The sequence below is a fragment of the Triturus cristatus genome, chromosome 11, assembly GCF_964204655.1.
Source record: "Triturus cristatus chromosome 11, aTriCri1.1, whole genome shotgun sequence".
In the NCBI taxonomy this organism is placed as follows: Eukaryota; Metazoa; Chordata; class Amphibia; order Caudata; family Salamandridae; genus Triturus; species Triturus cristatus.
Window position 1 is genome coordinate 495,557,916 of NC_140594.1, and position 20,909 is coordinate 495,578,824.

The following is a 20,909-nucleotide window of genomic DNA, read 5'->3' on the forward strand; positions in this document are numbered from 1 at the left end:
TGATGAAGCATGACATCCTTTGGGGTGTATGACGGCATACTGTTAAAGGCCTTTCCTTCCCCCTTCCCTTCCCTAAGGAACTGCACTCCCTTTTGATTATATACTAATATAGAGGACATGAATCTAGAGACAAAATATTGAAAGGTAACTCCAATTAGGGAAGTATAGATTTACTATTCCTATCATATCAACGTACCTTGAAGATATATATATACCACATAGATACATGTATATTGACTTAGGTATATAAAATCTATACTTAACAGGCAATATTCTATTTTCGATATATGTTCTGTCCTTGATATTCTGTCCAATTGATTTTGTTGATTCAATACTGAGGGGCACACTGCTTGTCCAAGGACAATTGGGGCCAGTGGCGGCTGGCACAGATCGGGGGTGACGGGGTGGTGGGGTAGAATGGGGAAGGGGAATGTAAAAAACAAAACAAAAAAACACTTACCATGTCGCTATGTCCCGCGTCTCTGCCCTGTCTCTCTTTCGTGGGTCTCTGGCCGCACAGCAAACAGGAAGCACACCCAGGCTCCCCTGAACAATCACAATGCTGCAATGCAGCATTTTTTGATTGGTCTGAGCGCTGTGGTTTGTCGCTCAGCCAGAGAATGGGGGTTTGAGTATGTTCTCCACGCAGGCTGTAATACAGCCTGCATGGAGAACAAGCAAAGTGTGCATGAATGCTTGGCTAGCCTTGAGGGCCGGCCAAGCATTCATGCGCACTTGGAGTTGGCAAACCACTCCACCCCTGCACTGAGAGCAGAGCAACCTCGCCCGCCCGCAAAGCAGCTGGAATCAATAAAATGATAATAACAAGTTATTATCATTTTATTTTTCATTTCCTCACACTGCTTAAAAGCAGTGGGTCGACACTCCTCCGCCTTAGCGGAGGAGCCACCACTGAACTGATTGAAGCTGAGTGAAAGCCTTCCCTGCCTTGCCCTAAGCAACTGTGGTGGATGGAGCAATTGCTCCATCACCCCAACTTGCCAAGGACAGAGATGAAGTTTTGTCCCCCACTGCCTCCCCATCTCATCCAAGGCAGGGGATGCACCTTTGCCTAGACTTGCTAATGGGCAAAAGGCTCTATTGCAAGGGATGAGTGAGACCAGCAGTTAACACCTGCCCGCTACCCAATCTGAAATGGCAAATAGGGATGCGGGTCAGCTTTCACAGCCCCCCTTCACTCTCAAGCAAATTGTGGGCAGGGTAGCTAGACAGCAACTGGCTGTCCCAGCTTAGCTTCATCCTATTTTTAGGTCAAGCCTGAGCAGCGCATGCGCTGCTTTTGCGAGCCATGCTATAGTGGAGTATGGACTTGTAGCTCCACCCACTCTCTGCCTATATTTTTCAATGGCTTGTGTCATTGTCCTTTGTAAATATAGGCTTCTGATTCATTAATTGGCTTGTTAGTCCCTCCTTAGTACCGCTTGTCTGCATTTGTTACCTCCCATGGGGACTGGACCTTTTACTTGTATTGATACACAGTATGTTTTAATTGCATCCTCCAAGCACTATTTTCCTGAAGGGCTTTGGACACCCTCTCCCTCAATGGTTTCTTTTTTTTTTATTTAACTAGTGCAGCAGCCTTAGCACTAATAATGGTGCTGCATTTTACTTTCGTTTCAGTGGGATAACGAACTCGGCCGCATTCTTTTTTTTAAAATATATTAACTTTTTGTTACAATATTGGCACCCGCATTTTAGCTTTTAACATTGCATGCTAAAACGCGGTTGCTGCCATTGATTCAAAAGCAAAGAAATGGAAAGAAAATGTGCATTTCTTTTTCTATTTCTTTATTTTCCCTAAGCAGATGTCATTTCGCTGTAGCTGCTGGGGGTGTGGGGACTCCTTGCTTGACTCTCCAGCAGCAGCCCAGCTCTTGTGTCAGATCGAGCTCCCACAGCCCCACCTCCGCCTTCCTTTCTGCTTTGTATGTGTGAAGACGCATGTATAAAAGTACAGAGGGCTAAAGGGACCAGTTTTACATGGGCCATCTGTCTCCCGGCGGCAGCAGGAGAATCTTCGGCAGCATTCTTGTTTTCGTCAGGATTGTACAGGGCAGTTACCACTGCGTTTTGTATTATGCTTGGTCTTCCAAAAATAAAGAATAAGCATTTACAATGCAATAGGTCTCGTATTTGTGAGAGTTTGAGCTATTGGCATTGTAAATGACAATGCCTTTTATTTACATGTTGGTTTTTAAAACATAAATAAAAGGCATTGTCATTTACTATGCCAATGTTTTTCTGAGGATGATGTAGGGCCAGGATTGTTCAGAGCTGCCATGCTGCTCTATTCACAAATACTCAGAAGGAAGCGGGGGAGTTGTTAGCTGCTCTGGGCCCACAAAATGTAGCCCCTTGGAGAATTAAGGCTTGTTTGTCAATAGGCAGGCAGGAGCACAGATATAGTCAAAAGACACTTCTTAGCTTTTAGGTTGAGCATTCGAGACCTCTTGTAAATACTTTAGTATATACTTATTTGTGTATGTACTTTGTGGGCTCTGGAGATCCGCCCTAGGACTTCTCTGCTTCTGCTTAGGGACTGTTTTTTATTCTGTTCAACTGCCTCTATTTAACTATCTTGATAGAAAACGACCAGCAGAGGTCAGTAAAATACCAGTATTGCTTTCTGCTTAGGGACTTTCTTTTTAAAAAATTTTCTGGCAACTGCCTCTATTTAACTTTCTTGATGGAAAACGATCAGCACAGGTCAGTAAAATACCAGAATCACTTTCGCATTCTCTAGGTTTCAGTCCATAGAAAATGTCTTCCATGAGCACCCGTAGACAATAATATTTTTTTCAAATCTTGTATTTTCAGTGATATGACCACCATTGGCCCTTATTTTATATTATAAACTGAGCTTTGAACTATACCATTTCCCGCTGAAGGGCAATATTTCTCTCCATGTGTTCCCATACCTGGTGTGTCACGCGGTTTGGTGATTGCTTTCCCTCCATGTTAAAGAACGGTAGATGTTTCAGCACCCAGGCTCTTGTGCTGCATAGCTAAATACATATACGGTCCCAAAGGCGAGACCGATTGCATTGCAAATGCTTGTTTTAGCATCTGTCATATTTGCAAACATTGGGTGGAAATAAGAAAAATGTTCTACCCCCAGCCATGCAGCGGCTGTGTGCTCTTATATGCAGAGGCACTGTCGTTATCCAGAGCTTTTCCCTGCAGGTTTCTTCTTGCTTTAACAGAGAAATGCTGTTCTTCCAGACTCACAAATTCTTTACGCCGAGTGAACAAAAGGTGAACAGTACTTTCTGCATTCTAGTTGATCCGACAGCATTCTTGTCTTTGTGCAAGTTGGCAGAAAGGGAGGTTAAAACCTCTCATGTCACCCCCTACCTGCCGTCACGAAAGACTCACATTTAGTATTGATGCTTTCAATAAAATTGCAGTTTCGCTTAAAATAGTTTGTTTCTATAATGTCGTCTGTCTTTCAAATGACATGGCGTACACACGTCAATTAAAAGCACCTTATAAGTGATCCTCGTTTAATCCACCCCTTGGTGGGTACAATGTTTCAATCATTAATGGTCAGACATGGTGGTTCCTCGAACCTTTCATTGGTCATTGCAATTCCGTACAGATGCACCAATATTTTTCTTATCTTGTAATAATGCATATTATTGGAATCTGGTGCACTTGGGAGACACCCTCCACAGGCCTAGTTGTCCATTAGTCCTGAAGAATTTGCTTCTAAACTGATGAATTTGCTGCTAAACAAAGAAACACGCCAATCTCCCCTTATTTTAGGTCTAAAATTGGCCATTGTTTTTATCATGTACAGAGGATAATTCATTTATATAAGCAGACACTAACATTTCCCTGATATTTTCTTAACCTCATACCAGTAGGCCACATATTACTACAGTAAACACCACCATATCGGGCTCCGACATACAGCCCTTTCACATACACCATCATTAGAGAGCAAGTGGTAAGACTAAGTTTAGATAGGCCTGTCCCCACGAACACTGTGCCATATTTATGAAAAAGTGGTGCAGCGCAGCAAGTCATCTTATGTACTGCGCTGCGTCACTGGGGAAGGGCAGGAATGCACAGTATTTATGGCATTACGGTGCATTCCTGTCCTATCCCCTCTCTGGTGCACAATGGGCTGCCAATTACCAATGCAGGCACCCTTGCACCATGCTGCAAGGGTGCCTGCGTGGCTTGCAGGATAATTTTAGTGCAGGAAGGGGCACCTTCCTGCACAAAAACAATCCTGATAGGCTTTTTCCTCTTTCTATATGTGCTGCAGTATGCAGCAAACATAGAAAGAGGGGCAAATTAGGAGAAATAAAGATATTTCTCCTTGTAACACCTATCCTAGGGAGGCGTATCTTGTTGGTGCATTCCCAGGTTTACAAGATCTTGTAAATCTGGGAATGCATCAAAATCCATGGGTGTTGCATGGGAACACCCACGCAACACCCATGGAAAAACCTCCCTGGTGCAGAGTAACATCATATTCCTAGACAGTTCAGCCATTTAAATAATAGCCAAGGAAGTAAATGTGCAATTTTATTTGTTATCTTTTGCAATAGCAGGGGGTTGGATATCAATACCCAGAAGACAAAGTTTATGGTCTTCAATCCACCTAAGACACTATGTCCCAACCCTAGTCTAGATGGCATCATGTTAGACAGAGTGATGGTTTTTTTTTTTTTTTTTTTGAAACCGTTTATTACAAAGTTCAGAGAATATACAAAGATGGGCCTACAACCTTCAGGCCGGCCGCTAGCAAACAAGAGGAGCATAAGATACACACAGTAGACCGCAGGCTGCGGCAAAGGGAAACGTACAGGAGTTAGCCGCGTTGATGGCCACACCATCCGGACCCCACATGACGGTTTCTTTTTAACATAAATAACAACAAACAAAATCAAACCACAAGGCAACCCACGATCGAAAACAGCAGCATGTGCTCCCCTAGAAGGGGGACTCTACCAATCCATAGGAGTATCAAAGGGGGGGGGGAGAAGGTCAGAACAGGGACTGGGTGGACTCAGTGCCCGGTACCGGAGGGCTGAACCGGCTAAGGGGACGGGGCAGGCGATGGATCGGGCAATAACGGCGGGGCACAGAGTCCCCCGCGGTAGGCGTTCCAGGGGCCCCATACTTTCACCCATGTCCCAGGCTTACCTCTCGCTACATACACCACCTTTTCCCGAAACATGCACCAGTCCATATTTTCCTTCCAGGCCGAAACAGTCGGGGACCTCTGGGAACCCCACAGTTGAGCAATATCACGCTTAGCTACCATATATCCCAGAGTCACCCACCACGTCTGTGGTGCCGAATAGTCAGTTGGTTCCCACATGTTCAACAGGCATCTCCTCGCTTCGGGCAGCAGCGGCACACGCGTAACCACCCGCAGGACCTCATGCACACCACGCCAGAATCGCTCCACCTCTGGGCACTCCCACAAAATATGAAGAAAGGTCCCCAAAGAACCACACCCACGCTTACACAACCCGTCCACAGCATAGCCCATACGCAATAGCCTTGGCCCCGTTATATAGACCCTATGGAGTATCTTGAGCTGGACGAAGCGAAGGCGGGCCGGTATGGCCACCTCTTTCGGGGAGGCCACCGCGGAGACCCAGTCCTCGTCGTCCAGTTCCAAGCCATCGGCAACCCAAGCCTCGCGAAGATCAAGCAGCAATCCCGCGCGGTCATTGATCAGTTTTTTATAGATTAACGAGATCGTGCTTTCCGGTACATGTCCATCCAGCACTCTATCCTCCAGAGGGGAGTACTCCGGGATGGAGGCGACGTCCGGGAAGGCGGAGCATAGTGCATGACGGATCTGCATATACCGAAAGTACTCCCTGTCTTGCAACTGGAATTCCGTCTGCAGCATCCCGAACGTTTTGAATCCCCCCCTCGTCCAGAGATCCCCCACCCTGCTGATGCCTATCATGTCCCACTTCTCGAAGCCCTTCGAGGTCCACAGGGAGCCCAACTGCTCAGATGCGTACAGTGGTGACGCCCGGGTCAAACGATCCTTCCACCCCATCGCTACATTAGCCGCGTGCCACACCCGTACCATGACACGCGTGGGGCCCGTCAGACGTGAGTCGAGCGAGCTGGAGTAGAGCGCTCGATTATAGTCACCACCCGGCAGTAGCATCTTATCCATTTCAAAGGCCGGGTTTAGGGCGGGCCCGTAGAGGCCGTGATTAATCGCGGCCAGCTGGGAGGCCCAATAATACCGTTTAATATCCGGGAGGGCAATCCCCCCGTCATACCACGGGAGCGTCAGCTTCGCCAGGGCGATACGTGGTCTCCCGTCCCAGAACAGGCGGCGTTGCAAACTCTCCACCTCACGGAAGTAGCGCGCCGGGACGAGGTCCATTGTATTCTGCAGAGCGTACAGGAAACGCGGCAGCGACATCATCTTAAACAATGCCGCCCGGCCGAGCGGCGAGAGCGGCAAACACCGCCAACGCGCGACATCCTCCTTCAGGCGCTGGAGGGGGGGGAGCAGGTTTCGATAATACCGGGCCTCCGCGTCCAGGGTGATGAAGATACCCAGGTACCTAAATCCCCGCGGGGCGATCTGGATAGGACAGCCCCGCGGAAGAATAGGAGCCTCCCCAGAGAGAACATACACGCACGATTTAGCCCAGTTGATGACAAGGCCGGAGTTACGACCAAATGATTGCAATACATCAACCAGTACTATCAGTGATTTACGTGGGGAAGCCAGGTACAGGAGAATATCGTCAGCATATAGAGACACGCGGTCCTCATACTCGGGGGTCCAGCGGAGACCACGAATAGAAGGTTCCCACCGCAGCCACTCCGCCAGGGGCTCCAAGGCAAGCGCAAAAAGGAGCGGCGATAACGGGCAGCCCTGCCGCGTGCCCCTGCCCAACTCAAACGGAGCCGACACTCTACCGTTCACAACCACCTGCGCCAGTGGGCCAGAGTACAACAATTTAACCCAGCTGATAAACCCTGGGCCAAACCCAAATTTCGCGAGCGTCGCCCAAATATATGGCCATTCAAGTGTGTCAAACGCCATAGTGGCGTCCAAGGATGCCAAGATGGCCGGCTCCCGTATGAACGGGACACGTGCGAGCACCCCATGCAAACGCCGCAGGTTGAGGGCTGTGTTACGATGGGGAATGAAGCCAGACTGGTCCTGGTGGACCAAGTCACACAGCACGCCGACCAGCCGATTGGCCAAAACCTTGGCGAGAATTTTGGGCTCCGCATTCAATAACAAAATGGGTCGATAGGATGTGACCAGGTCCCGTGGCCTCCCCTCCTTGTGACAGTCAGTCAGTCAATTTATCTTTATTCGATTATTGAAAATCATAAAAGATCGAGCAATGATACATAACAACATTTCATCAGATCACTAAATTTGCATACAATTATCACAAAAAAGAAACATACATTTTTACAATAAAACATACATAAATATTTAAAAGGGATAAAAAGAAGGGTTTGTTAAAAAAAAGAGGAAGTTCATTTTTCAGAGATAAAGTGCCTGTGCCTTAATTGAAACTTATTTAAACGTGCTCCTGCCACTAGAAAACTAGCGACAGAGAAGGCTACTTTTATATTAGGAAGAAGTTGCAAAAACATCAGGGCTGGTTTTACCTGAATAAAGCCCTGGGTGCGTAAAATAGGGAGCAAGTATCTTTTTCTAATCTCAGCATAATGACCGCAAAACATAATAAAATGCATCGTATCCTGAATTGAAAAACAATCGCAATCGCATGGTTCAGCGTCATCCGGTCTAGCCCAGGTTCCAAAATTACCCAATATAAAATTAATTGAGTCAAAACGAAATCTCGTTAAGAGAAAACGATGGTAAGGGTTTGTTACCCATAGAAGGTATGGTTCCATTCCAGGAACAGAGGTAAGCAAATAATGTTTCCTTACCATGGGTTTTTTTAGCTCTTGTGCTTCTCTTTCCAGGGCATATAGATTTATCAAAGTATCTTTAACTAATTTTAAATCTTCATGAGTTATTTCATCTGGAGATGAGAAGAGCTCCGGGCGGCCTGCTAGGGACAACTGAGTTCTCACATATCTTACCCATGGGATTTTAAGTGCTCTGTCCAGGGCTAAGCAATCTTTTAAAATGATGTGGTTTAATGTGAGCTCCTGGTTAAGCCAGGTTTTTAGCCAGCCAATCACTGGGGCTAATTTTAAAATATCAGATATGTAGCCCAGGCCTACCTCTGTGTGTAATGCGAATGTCGGGGTTGATTGGGGAACAGAAAGGAGAGTTCTTAAAAATTTATTTTCTACATTCTGTATTTTAACAGGGTTAATATATCCCCAAATGACAGAGCCGTACTGGGCGACTGACAAGCATTTTGCTTTATAAATTTTAATTATGCTTTCCATAGGACGAGCACCCAATTTTTTGGCAAAACCCAACAATCCTGCGGTCGCTCTGGCAACAGCGTTACTTTTAACCAGAAGCTGAGGACCCCAAGTGCCCTTTTCGTCAAAGGTCACACCTAAGTATGGGAAAGAAGGGACTCTCTTAACCTCCTTCCCCACGCAATAAAATGTTAGCATCTTTTTTTTTCTACCTGCGTGTCCAGCGATCATTACATGTGATTTTTCTGTGTTAATTTTCATGTCCAAAGATGACATGAAAGCTCCAAAGGATAAAAGGAGTTTATTCAATGCAACTCCCGAACGTGCAAGAAGAACAGCATCGTCCGCGTACAGGAGGACAGGTATCTTTGTCTCCCCTGCACGCGGAATATCACTATGTGATGTTCGCATTACTGCCTCAAGGTCATTGATATATAAGGTGAAGAGGAGGGGGGCAAGTATGCACCCTTGCCTAACCCCCCTCTCAGACTTAAAGAGGCAGGTGCATCTTCCTTCCCTAGTGACTCTAACTGAAGTCATGAGATCCTTATGTAGCTCAGCTAAGTAATCGACTAAAGGGGGGTCAAGGCCCATGCCCAAAAGGATCCCCCACAGCTTCGACCTGTTAACCAGGTCAAAAGCTGAGGAGAGGTCCATAAAGGCCATGTACAGTGAACCACCCCTAGCGACTACATATTTGTTTATAATTAGCTCTAGGTTTAGGCACTGATCTAAGGTTCCTCTATTGGCTCTAAAGCCATATTGTGCATTAGATAAAATACCCTTACTTTCTAAAATCATGGACAATCTACCTAAGAGGACTCTCCCCAGGATTTTAACACTCGAATCAATAAGAGAGATAGGCCTGTAGCAGGCCGGGTCTGTCCTCTGTCCTTTCTTGAAGATTGGCACAATGGTCGAAATTGCCCAGCTAGGGGGGAAAATAAATTCCCTTGTAGCATTAAAAATATTAGTTAAAATTTTTGAGCTAAGTTCAGGAGCGCTCTTAAAGAAGTCCGCAGGGACCCCATCTGGCCCCGGTGCCTTTTTACAGAGTGTATCTTTAATTGCAAGTATCACCTCTTCCTGAGTAAAGGGAGGAATATGAGTCAATGATTTTAGTACGGGCGTTTCGCAATCTAATGTGGAGTGGGTTTGGCTATAAATGTTACTAAAATGTGACACCCACTGTTCATCTGGGATAATACAGTCAGCTCTCTGATTATCTAGTCCCACAAAATATGGGTGATTTATGACTGCCCAAAATTTAGCACTATCTTTCTGTATCTCGGGCAGTAACAAATCATTCCAAGCCTCATCTTTAATCTCAGATTTCCTCTTCCTAATAGCTGAATTATATTGTTTCCTCAATGATGCTCTCAATACTCTGTCTCTAGGTTTGCACTTTAAGGCCTTAAGAAGGGCTGAATGGGCCCTAGAACAGTTTATATCAAACCATCTAGGGCCCGTTGGTTTATTAAGCTTTACCCTTACGGTCAAATCTAAGTTAACTTGATGACATATGACACTAAAGGCCTCAACCATTTTGGCACTCGGGTTTTTGTTATCTAGACAAATGGCAATTTCATCAACAACTTTTGCCAATGTTTCCTGTAAAAAGAATGTTGGGATAACTTGGTCCTATTTCAGCCTACGATTTTGATCTTTTAGCGCAAGACCTGTCGCACACAGTGTGTCAATCTTCCTATTTTCAAGGACTCCATATGCTAAAACATCTAAAATCACAGGATTGTGATCGCTAAAAACAGAAGTTTCTACCGTATAAGCAAATGTTTTAGGTAGAATACTTAAAGAAACAAAAATGTAATCGATAATTGTGCCAGAATCATGACCCACATATGTTGGTAGCCTCAAGTCATTTGAGCAGGTACAAAATTCATAAAGATTGAGGGTGGCCAAAAACGATTCCAAGATCTCTCCGCTTGGGGTGTGTTCAAAATGCGGAGATAGGGAATAAAAAGGAAGTATCTCAGTTTCCCTCTGACAACCTGCCAGGCAGGGATGAATGTTAAAATCTCCCATAAGGATCACCTCATAATCATAATGACTATTCTCAATCTGAGTAGATAAGAGATCCTCTAAGGATAGCAAATGCTCGTTAGGAAATTGACTGGTCGAAGAATTATAAAAATTTACAAATAAAATGGGGTTACAGTTTGATAAAGTCAATTCAACCATTAAACAATTTTTGGATTTAGACTGGATATATCTAGGTTTACCTTTGACGTCGAGTGAAATATACACAGCTAACCCACCCCTTGCTCTTCCTACTTTACTGGGGACTGCAGGTACTGAGAAATGAGAGTAGCCATCTAGGGCCAAACACTCTAACGTTTCCCAAGTTTCCTGGAAAGCAAGAATATCATAACTCCTGATTTTGTCCAACCATATTTTGTCTTTAAATTTGGTTCTGAGCCCAGCAAAGTTCCAGCTCATGATTCTACAGGCCCTGTTACCCGCAGAGGACTGAGGTGATAAAACAGAAGCGGGATGTAGTCCCTCAACATCATTAGCTTGACTAGACAAAAGTCAATCATTTTGATCCATAAAAGATAGTGGCGCAAAACGGTTAAACAGTTCTAAGGGTTGTGTAACAGGGTTAAACACAAAGGATTGTTGTCGGTGGACTGATGCATTATTCCTTATATCTTGTCCCCATCTAGAGTGAAGATCCCAATTTGTGTTCCATCCTAGGGCAGGAGTCCTTGGGAATGATACGTTCTGCTGTTCCCCATAAAAGAATTTCAAAGTGAGGGGAACCACGGTACCTTGTCTTCGTTGGGGGGGAAGGATGTTTGCAAGAATATTAGGAAGAACGTGTTGATTTGAGAAACTCACAGCCACACAGTCACCTTTGAATTTTTTTGGCCGATTTCCCAGCCAAGGAACCCTAGTTGCTGATTTGATTACGCTTGCGAGATGTTGCTGACCTCCTGGAGCTAGCCGCATATTACTGGTTAACCAATGTAGGGCTTTGCTACACAGTGAGTTAGAACTTTCCACCGTGCCTCTTTCTAATGGAGGGACATTTGCAAGGACTAACACCACGGGTGTAGCTTCAACAATAAATTGCAAGGGATCCGAAGTAGGAATATGGGGTTGTAATTGTGTTTGCATGTGGGGAACATTCGCCGCGAGAGTTGGATTTGCTGGGGGGCACTGAAACGTAGAGCTCCCGACTACAGCGTTGGGAATCAATGTCGATGGGTTCTCCCCAGGAGGCTCTGTTCCCTCTCCGACATCCAAAGCAGTTCCGTCTACGGCTTCCCCAGAATTATTGCTCAAGAGAGTAACTAACGTGGTTAAATTTTCAATGCCGCTTGCAACTGTGTTTTGATAACCACCCAGCTTCTTAACCTCTGCTTGTAATTTATCGATCTTGGATATGAGGGGTTTAACAATAGTGTTAATTTTAGTCTCAATAAAATCCGCAATTTTATCAAAAAGGGCTTCTTCACTAGAACAGGTGGAAGGATCATCAGCATGATTCATTTGTATACATTTTGAAGTATTAGCCCTCTTCCATTTAGCCCCAGAGCGTAGACCACCCCGCTTTAGAGGGATCTTAGTGCATTGACGCTTGGGTCTAACTTCATGACCTATAGGAGTTTGGTCAAGAATAGGCACCTGGGACGTCTGAGACTGTGCGTCTTGATCAGAATCAATGTCATTCAAATCGTTTATGTTACCCTCAATAAACAAGTCTTCTAAAGCCGGGGTTGCATTGTCCGAGATATCAGGTATGGCTTGGGAAACAGTGTCAGCAGACGTGGTTACGCTAAAAACATCTTGTGTATTAATTTCATCAGGCGACGTAGTGGCAAAAGTAGGTGGGGACAGGCAGAGCAAATCCGGTGATTGGCTCAGCCCCAAAGACTCCCTTCTTTGTGTGTTAATCTTTTGCACAGTCTGGACCAAATAATTGTTCATCTTGTTGTGTTGGACTACAACAAGTTTTTTAGGCATGACTTATCGTGTAACCGAAATTAACAAGAACGCATAAACGTGGGGACTTCTATAAGCTCAACTTACTTGTACAATAATGTCAGATATAATTCATACAGCATGTATAGCCCTGCCCCTGCCTCCTCCTGCCGATGAGGGCCGTAGAGGGCCCGCCCTTTGCCCGGGCTTAGCCCCGGGCGTCCCGCTCGCGTCCCGCGAAGCGGCCCTTGCGCTGATTTTATGCGCCTCCTGGCGCCGTTGGTGCGTGCGTGCTGTGCGCCGCCGCAAGTGCTGCCGGGATTCGTAGTCCCGTTATGCGGCGGCGCGGAATCTGGCTGGCGATGACTCTTGGCGGTGGCGGCACAACCGTGTAGTCTGTACGGTCTCCTGGCGATGGCAGCGTTAAGGTGAGCTCGGTTCCCCCCGCTCCGCCGGCCATGCGCTGATTTTATGCGCCTCCTGGCGCCGTTGGTGCGTGCGTGCTGTGCGCCGCCGCAAGTGCTGCCGGGATTCGTAGTCCCGTTATGCGGCGGCGCGGAATCTGGCTGGCGATGACTCTTGGCGGTGGCGGCACAACCGTGTAGTCTGTACGGTCTCCTGGCGATGGCAGCGTTAAGGTGAGCTCGGTTCCCCCCGCTCCGCCGGCCTTGCGCTGATTTTATGCGCCTCCTGGCGCCGTTGGTGCGTGCGTGCTGTGCGCCGCCGCAAGTGCTGCCGGGATTCGTAGTCCCGTTATGCGGCGGCGCGGAATCTGGCTGGCGATGACTCTTGGCGGTGGCGGCACAACCGTGTAGTCTGTACGGTCTCCTGGCGATGGCAGCGTTAAGGTGAGCTCGGTTCCCCTCCTTGTGGATAACCACGATGGTAGCCAGACGCTGGTCTAGCGGGAGGGAACCCACCGAGTGGGCCGCAAGGAACATAGCACGGAGATGCGGCGCCAGCGTATCCGGTCGCAGCTTATACAACTCGATGGGAAGACCATTAGGACCCATGGCCTTGCCGGAAGCGACCGAGCGTATAGCGAGGGCAATTTCTTCGGAGGTTGGAGCGGCGTCCAACAACACTCTGTCCTCCTCCGAAAGGGATGGCAGCGCGATATCTCTGAGCAGGGCATGGGAATCCTCTTCAGAGCGGGAAGATACGGGGGAATACACCCCACGGAAATAGTCCGCGAAGCAGGAGACAATTTCCTCCGGTTCAGTGACACACACACCATTCGTTTTCTCAATCAACGGGACAACTCAACTCGCTCTCTCTTTTTTATCCAGCAACGCAATCAATTTACCGGCCTTATCACCCACATCATACAATCTCCCCTGTTGCTCTCTACTGAGGCCCCTGGCCGCCTCCGTGACGAGGGCCTTATAGGCCGCTTGCTTGAGTTGGAGAACATGCAATTTGTCATCCGTCACCCCCCATTCTAGATCACCCTCCAACTCGGTTATCTCAGCTTCAACACGGGTCACCTCCTCCCGCTCGCGCCTCCGGGAGTGGGAAATAAGGGACAGGGCCTCTCCCCGGAGTGCTGTCTTGAACGCCTCCCACAGTGAGACCGCCGATGACACAGACCCCACATTCTCGTCAAAATAGCGCTTAAGGGATTTAATCAGCTCTGCGCGAATGGTGGGGTCACGCAGGTACCAGGGATTGATCGGGGCCACTCTACCCTCTCCCCTCGGCAAAATATCAAAGTGCAACAAGAGCGGGGAGTGGTCCGAAATACCCCGTGCCAAATGGCGCACCTCTCCCACCCTCCCCACATAAGCCGCTGGGACCAGGATATAATCCAGCCGTGAGAGACTACCATGAGCTCCTGAATGGAAGGTGTACTGTAGCTGCATGGGATGCTTTAAACGCCAACAATCCACCAGCCCCAGGGTATCCAAGAGGCCAGATAACCACGCTTGGGCCCGGGGGAGATCCCTAGGGGGGTGACGATCCACAGTTCCGGAAACTACAGCATTAAAATCCCCCCCCACCACCAGAATCCCCTCCGGAAGGCCAAGGAAGAGGCGCCCCAGGTCTGCAAAGGTGGTCGTCTGCAGCCCCGGTGGGACATATACTGACACAAAAATGACCACTCTGCCCTCCATTCTGCCCACCACAACCGTGTAACGTCCCCTATCGTCATGGCGCACCTCATCAATCTCCAACGGGAGCGAGTTTTTAACCATAATGCCCACACCCCTTGAACCAGACGTGAAGCCCGAATGGGCCACAAGGCGGTAGCCCCGTCGATTCATAGCGCAAAAGGAGTTGCCAATGAGGTGCGTCTCCTGCAGAAAAACTATATCGGGCGAAATTCGCTTCAAGAACTGCAGAACCACACCTCGTTTTATCCTGTCCCCCAGTCCATTAACATTCCAGGACAACAAACTCAGTCCCCTACCCCCCATCATAAACAGAAGTCATCACTCGTCCCCCAGGGAGCACTGTAGAGGTAACACAATGAAACGTTTGCCTTGTGGTGTAAACAAACAACACCCCACCCCAACCCACCCACTCCAACAAAACTCCCCCCTCCCTGCACCCCTGCATGAGCCCGGACAGCCCCCCCAACTTGCAGTGTGCCTGTCGCCCCTATAGAATGAAACTAGCTAGACCCCCTAGAGGAGGAAAGAGTACCCCTTCTAGACCCCACACAACCTCCATGGGAGGGGAATGTACAAAGACAGACGCTCGATCGAAAGTAGCATCGTATTCGTCCAGAGTGAGGCCCAATATTGACCCCTCAGTCCCGATCCAGTGGGCCGTCTCCTCCCGCCGCCCCCCCCCCCCGCCATCTCGATCACGATCCCCAGACAGAGTGTCCAGCCAGTCCCCGGCCGCTTCAGGACGATCAAAAAAGTGCGTGCGACCATCCACCTCCACTCGCAGCTTGGCCGGGAAGAGCATGGCGTACTTTAAGTTCAGGTCCCGGAGTCGGCGTTTGACGCCCAGGAAGCTCAGTCTTTGCTTCTGGACCGCTTGGGTGAAATCAGGGTAGAAGTTCACCTCCATATTTTCCAGCTTAACCGGCCCATGTAATCTGGAAGCTTGCAGGATAGCGTCTCTGTCCCGAAAGTTAAAAATCCGGGCAATGAGAGGTCGCGGAGGGGCTCCGACCTTCGGCCTTCCCCCGGGAACCCTGTGGGCCCTCTCCACAGCAAAAAATGTACTCAGTCCCCGAGGCTGGAGATGGGTAGCGATCAGGTCCTCCACAAATAGATCCGCCGCCGCTTCCTCCCGTCCCTCGGGTACTCCGATGATTCGGATGTTATTCCGCCGGGCCCGACTCTCGGAATCCTCGAGGCGCCGATCCATAAGTGCGCTCGCCTGACTTAGCCGGCGTACCTCCAGTTGTAGTGCCGCCACCTCAGTCGTAAGGCCCGATGCGGTTTGGGCCAAAGAATCAACTCGATCGTTGGTCTTGGAAAGATCGGCCCTCACCAGGCCAACATCCACAAGGACCGCGTCGATCTTCTGTGCCAGGGTGTCGAACCGCTGGCCCACCGAGGCCTTCATCTCGGAAATGGCGCCCATGATGTCGTGGAGAGTCAGATACGTGGGCAAGTCCGGGGCATCAGAAGGGCCCTCAGGGGACTTGTGCGGTCCGCCGGGAGATCCCCTCTGGAGGGTGTAGCGGTCCATGCTGTTGGCCTGATGGGCGGTGCCACGCCGGGTCGACTTGGTCTTTGACCGATCCCCATCTTGTTTCGTGGCCATCGCCGCTGATCCCACAATCGCACCAGCAACGCCGTAAAGGGCAGGCAATCAGGGCCACGAGCTCCGGGGGGGCCACCCCAGATCGGCGGGGTGGGCCACAGCAGGCAGGCAGGCAGGGTCCCCCAGCGAGGCCACACCAACACAAAAGGCTTCGCGATCCCACTTGCAGAGACGGTGAGAAAGCGAAAGCGAAAGTGCGGGGTACGCGACTCGCCAGGCCCGGCCCGCCGTTGTTGTTCACTTTGCCACTGGGTCACCCCCCAACGCAAATCCGGGGTTCGGCGAGAAGAAGGCCGCAAACTTCAATCGGTGCTCACTCCGGCACCCGAGGTCCGATTCGAGAACGGAAAACGGGTACCGCCTCAGCTCAGGCTCACCAACACAGTCCCCTCAATCGAGGCAGGATGAATTCAGGATAAATGTAGGAGGTTGCGGAGGTCCTCGGGAGCCTCGCACCTACGCGGCCATCTTGGTTGCGCGCTAGGCTCCTCCTCCCCAGGGTGATGGTTTTTGACGGTTTTTGAATACCTAGGGGTCACCCTGACAGAAAACATGGAGTGGGGCCCTCAAATTGCTAAAGCCAAGTTTAATCTAGCCCAGACTACTGGAGGAATTATTAAACTACTAAGAAACTCTTCCTCCAAACCTGCTGGGCCTTTAGTGGAGATCTACAAGGTGCAAGCCAGGAGTGCGACAATGTTTGGGGCTGAATTATGGGGGCACCGTTGTTGTGGAGACGTGATTAAAGTAGAAAACAGTTTCATGAGACAGATTTTGGGTCTCCCCTCAGTACTCCACTCATCCCTTTACGGCTGGACTTAGGAATCAGACCCATTGGAGAGGAGATAGGTCTCATACCCCTAACATTTTTGTTGCAGACTATGGGTGACACCAGAACTGGCAGTCTACAGGGCGGAATTAAAAGAGATATTGAGCTTTCCAGGAGCAGCAAAAATCCCTTTGTTTACTCATATAAAAAAAGAATGCAGCAGGCTGGGAAAACTAAGCGTGTGGAGCAACCCAGAGGAAGCGTGTTTTGCAGTCTCCCGTTCCGAAGTAGTAAAAGCCTATCGAATGAGTAAGCTAGCAGAGGTGAAAGGGAGCCCGTCCATACCACACCTGACGGTCCTGAAGGACGAGTATTTGTTCAAACCCTTCTTAGATGACATTTATCCATTCCTGGCAAGAAAATTATATGTCCAGTTCAGACTGGGCACCCTGCCACTCTGTGCTTTTTCCTGCAAATGGTCAAATGCGGCCCGGCGAGAGTGTCCAACCTGTAATTCGGAGGAAGAGTCAGAGCTGCACGTCATCTTCTTCTGCCCTGCCTACAAACTAGCGAGGAAGCACTGGCTTGTCCCACTGTGTAGGAATCTAGGGTTCGTACACTGTATAGAGGCATTCCGAGTTTTAAAGCATGACACCTGTAAGCCCATTGTTTTTGCTGTATCGCGATTTTTGACCTCAATGTAGAGTAGGTGCTGGACTTTTGTACATATGCCTGTCCAGTAGCAAATAGCACACTGTCCCTGATCTTCTAGGGTTTTTTTTTTAACTCACTTTTAAAACCTTTTTACAACTTTTAACTCTAAAACCAATTACAACTTTTAACTTTAAAACCAATCAAGTTCTTATTGTTTAATATGTCTACATTTCTTGTTATTATGTTGGCTACAATGTAACTAATGAATTACCATTGTATGACTATTTTATGAAATTTTTACTTGCACTAACTGTATCCTTATTGCTACTATTGATGGGTTTCAGCAGGTGTTGGTCTTTCCAATGTATTGCCTCTTGTTTTGCACTCACCCTGCACATGTATTGGACTTAGACATGTGTCAGTGCAGATCCCTCTTTCTTATCCAAATTACCGAGGTGATGTAACTATATTCTTGCAAAGAGGACTGGTTATCATTTTACTGTTATGAATTGTAATGCATTGTTTACTGTTAGTATACTTTTATGGTCGCATAGACCGAAATAAAGTTTTTCTGAACTGAACTGCGATTTTATTATCATGTTTAACTAAAAGTATCCCATTCCAACAGTTTATACAAAGTTAAAGTGAACCTTTATAGTACGGTACTTGCGGGTGTGATTGTTATCATGCACTGAAGGAACATGTTAATTCCTTCCTAGGGCTATACAATTTAAATGCGCATAACAGGCTAAAAACGTAGAAAACACAGGGATTATGCGATGCTTCAATGTGTTATCATCCATACCTTTATCCCTTTGCCAGGTGCCTGTCTGTATTGTTCTGTTACTCTTTTTTGGTCCTCGACAAGGAGTAAATATCCTCCTGGCTTTGCGTATACCGCACCTGACAGATTATTTTGTATGGTCGATGAAAGCTTCTGGAGCAGATCTCTGCAGATATCAGTGGACCGCTGCTCATTCTCCGCACAAAACTTTTCACATTTGTCTTTTAGGATCTCCTGCATGAACAGCAAATGAGATCGTTAACAGGGGGTGTGGTATGTACCAGATATACACAGTAGCCGCCAGGCGCGCAACACCCATTGGGCTCACCGGGCTTCAGCCCCCCCCCCCCCCTCCCCCCCCGTCATGTGCGTCATCCCGGCTGAGATAGCCTCGCGGGCTGGCGTCCGTCTGATTGCAGCCACACCCGAGTACTTAACAGGTCTTTAAAAGACCATTTACTCGTTAATGAGGCTTTTGTTGTGTGTTCACCCCTTCTAACAGCCACTCTGCCTATGGCTGGAAGACTTAGCCCCCCCCGAAATCTTTTTCAGCCCCCCCGAAATCTTTTTCAGCCCCCCCCCCCAAAATCTGCCCCATGTGTGGCTTTTGTGGTGCATGATTAAATAGGGGAGGCGAGGTACAAACGGTGCTAATGAAAATTTGAAATTTGTACTACAATATGATTGATGTGGCCTCTTCAGACCTGCAATAACAGATGACAAAGAAACACAAACAAAAATGGCTGATTCATGAAATTACCCCCAGTTGCTTCTGAAACTTCCAGTCTTCATCCTTAAAGGAGCGCTGCATGAAGAGTTTGATGGCCTCTTTCTCACACTCAGCGTGAAGGTCTAGGAATACCTTCATTGTCGCGGTTGGGAATTTTGCTCGTTCCCTCATCTGCTTCTCGTAGTGTGCTACAGCCTCCTGGACGGCTGCAGAGTTCTCAATCTGTGCAAGAGCAACCACGGCGCTCTCTATGCAAGGCACTGACCCGCTGCGAATGGAATCCACGTAAATCACTGCCAGATTTGCCAAAACTGAAAGAAACCCATAACTTCAAATCGTAGGCACTTTGAAAACTGAAGTACAAATATTTTGATCTCACAAATTAGACAGCATCATATAGTTGAGAGAAGGGACTTAAATATTAAAAAATGTTAAACAACTCTTTATTCGATTTTACAAGGGTCAGCATCAACACTGCGCAACTGTAATAATCCATGGCGCAGCCATCATAACAAGAGATACCTTCAAAGGTGTAAGCCCCATCCTTGACTACCTCAACTACCCTTCCACACAACAGAACAACTACTTCCTCGACCTCTCTGGAAGAAGAAAGAGCATAACAGTCCAAAACAACACAAACACTTCAGTATGGGAATTGCACTTGTGCTAAGTACCACTACAAGAGACTCTCAGTGTAATAGCCTCAAGGCACTGAATCTTGGAGGATACATCTAGGTGCCGATCACGATCCGGCAAAAACCGGGTACGAACCGTCGGACGGAGCACAATCTCCGCCCGACGCGTACCCGGTCGTCAATTTTTACAAACAAGGAATTACGAATCGCACGGGTACACCATTACCGTACGATTCGTAAAAAAGCCCGACCGAACAAAAAAACACCTACCAATGCGATCCGGGAAAGCGCCGACCTGACGTCGGGACGCTCGCAGCCAGCCATTCACGACCCAGGAATCACGATTCGCACCGACGTCACCCCGCACGGTGAATATTTTGCGGCAGCCAAAAACTGCCGGGAAATCAGGACGACGCGAACAAGGACCACCAGTACGCGACGGACAGACGACGACGTGAACAAGGAGGACCAGTACGTGACGGACACACAGGACGACGCCACCAAGGAGGACCCGTACGCGACAGGACGACGCGATCAAGGAGGACCCGTACGCGACAGGACGACGCGATTGGAGTACCAGTACGCGACGGACAGACATGGACCCGAACCTACGAGTCATCCCTGCCCTCATAGCAGTACACCTCCTCTACAGGTTACGACGCAGACGCCGCAGAAGGTCAGAATAACTAAGGGAGGGGGGAAAGTGGGGTGGGGTGGGGGTGGCACGACCAGGGCAGGCCACAAAACAACCACATAAGTCACACACCACACATGGCCTGGACATACCTGACTCCCATGCCCTGGTCACCACGAGGGGGTGGGGGCGTGTCCTGATAAGCCAGCGACCGCCACAACGGAAGTCCGTCACCACGCGAACCGGCAACACAACCAGACAGGTACGTCCCGTACCCACGCCTGAAGAGCGTGGGTACGAGTCGTACCACGCCCACACACACGTCACCCAAACAATGGCGGGACGGATCGTACCCACGTGGCAAAGGCCTGGGTACGGCCCGCACAAGCATCACATAGCGCGGGGACGGATATGTACGGACCCTACCCCCACCCCGTATGCATGGAGCGTACCCCCCATGCCATCAGTGTAAGTATGACTCGAACCCTCACCCGCGGACCTACGGACCGTACCCCCACCAGTGTAAGTACGACTCCTACCCCCACCCGCGGACTCACGGACCGTACCCCCACCACACCAGTGTAAGTACGACTCGAACCCTCACCCGCGTATGCAAGGAGCGTACCCGCCACACCAACAGTGTAAGT

At 48.6% G+C, this 20,909-nt stretch overlaps 1 protein-coding gene across 1 annotated transcript in view; it reads right to left on the bottom strand.

Annotated features, from left to right (window-relative positions):
- Positions 1–20,909, bottom strand: part of LOC146784472 (guanylate-binding protein 1-like) — an 888,553-nt gene that overhangs the window by 228,795 nt on the left and 638,849 nt on the right. The window contains exons 8-9 of the mRNA XM_085633259.1: positions 19,024–19,304; positions 18,285–18,497 (exon numbers count right to left, since the gene is read on the bottom strand). Coding sequence (XP_085489385.1) covers positions 18,285–18,497; positions 19,024–19,304 — 494 coding nt within the window. The remainder of the gene's footprint in view (positions 1–18,284; positions 18,498–19,023; positions 19,305–20,909) is intronic.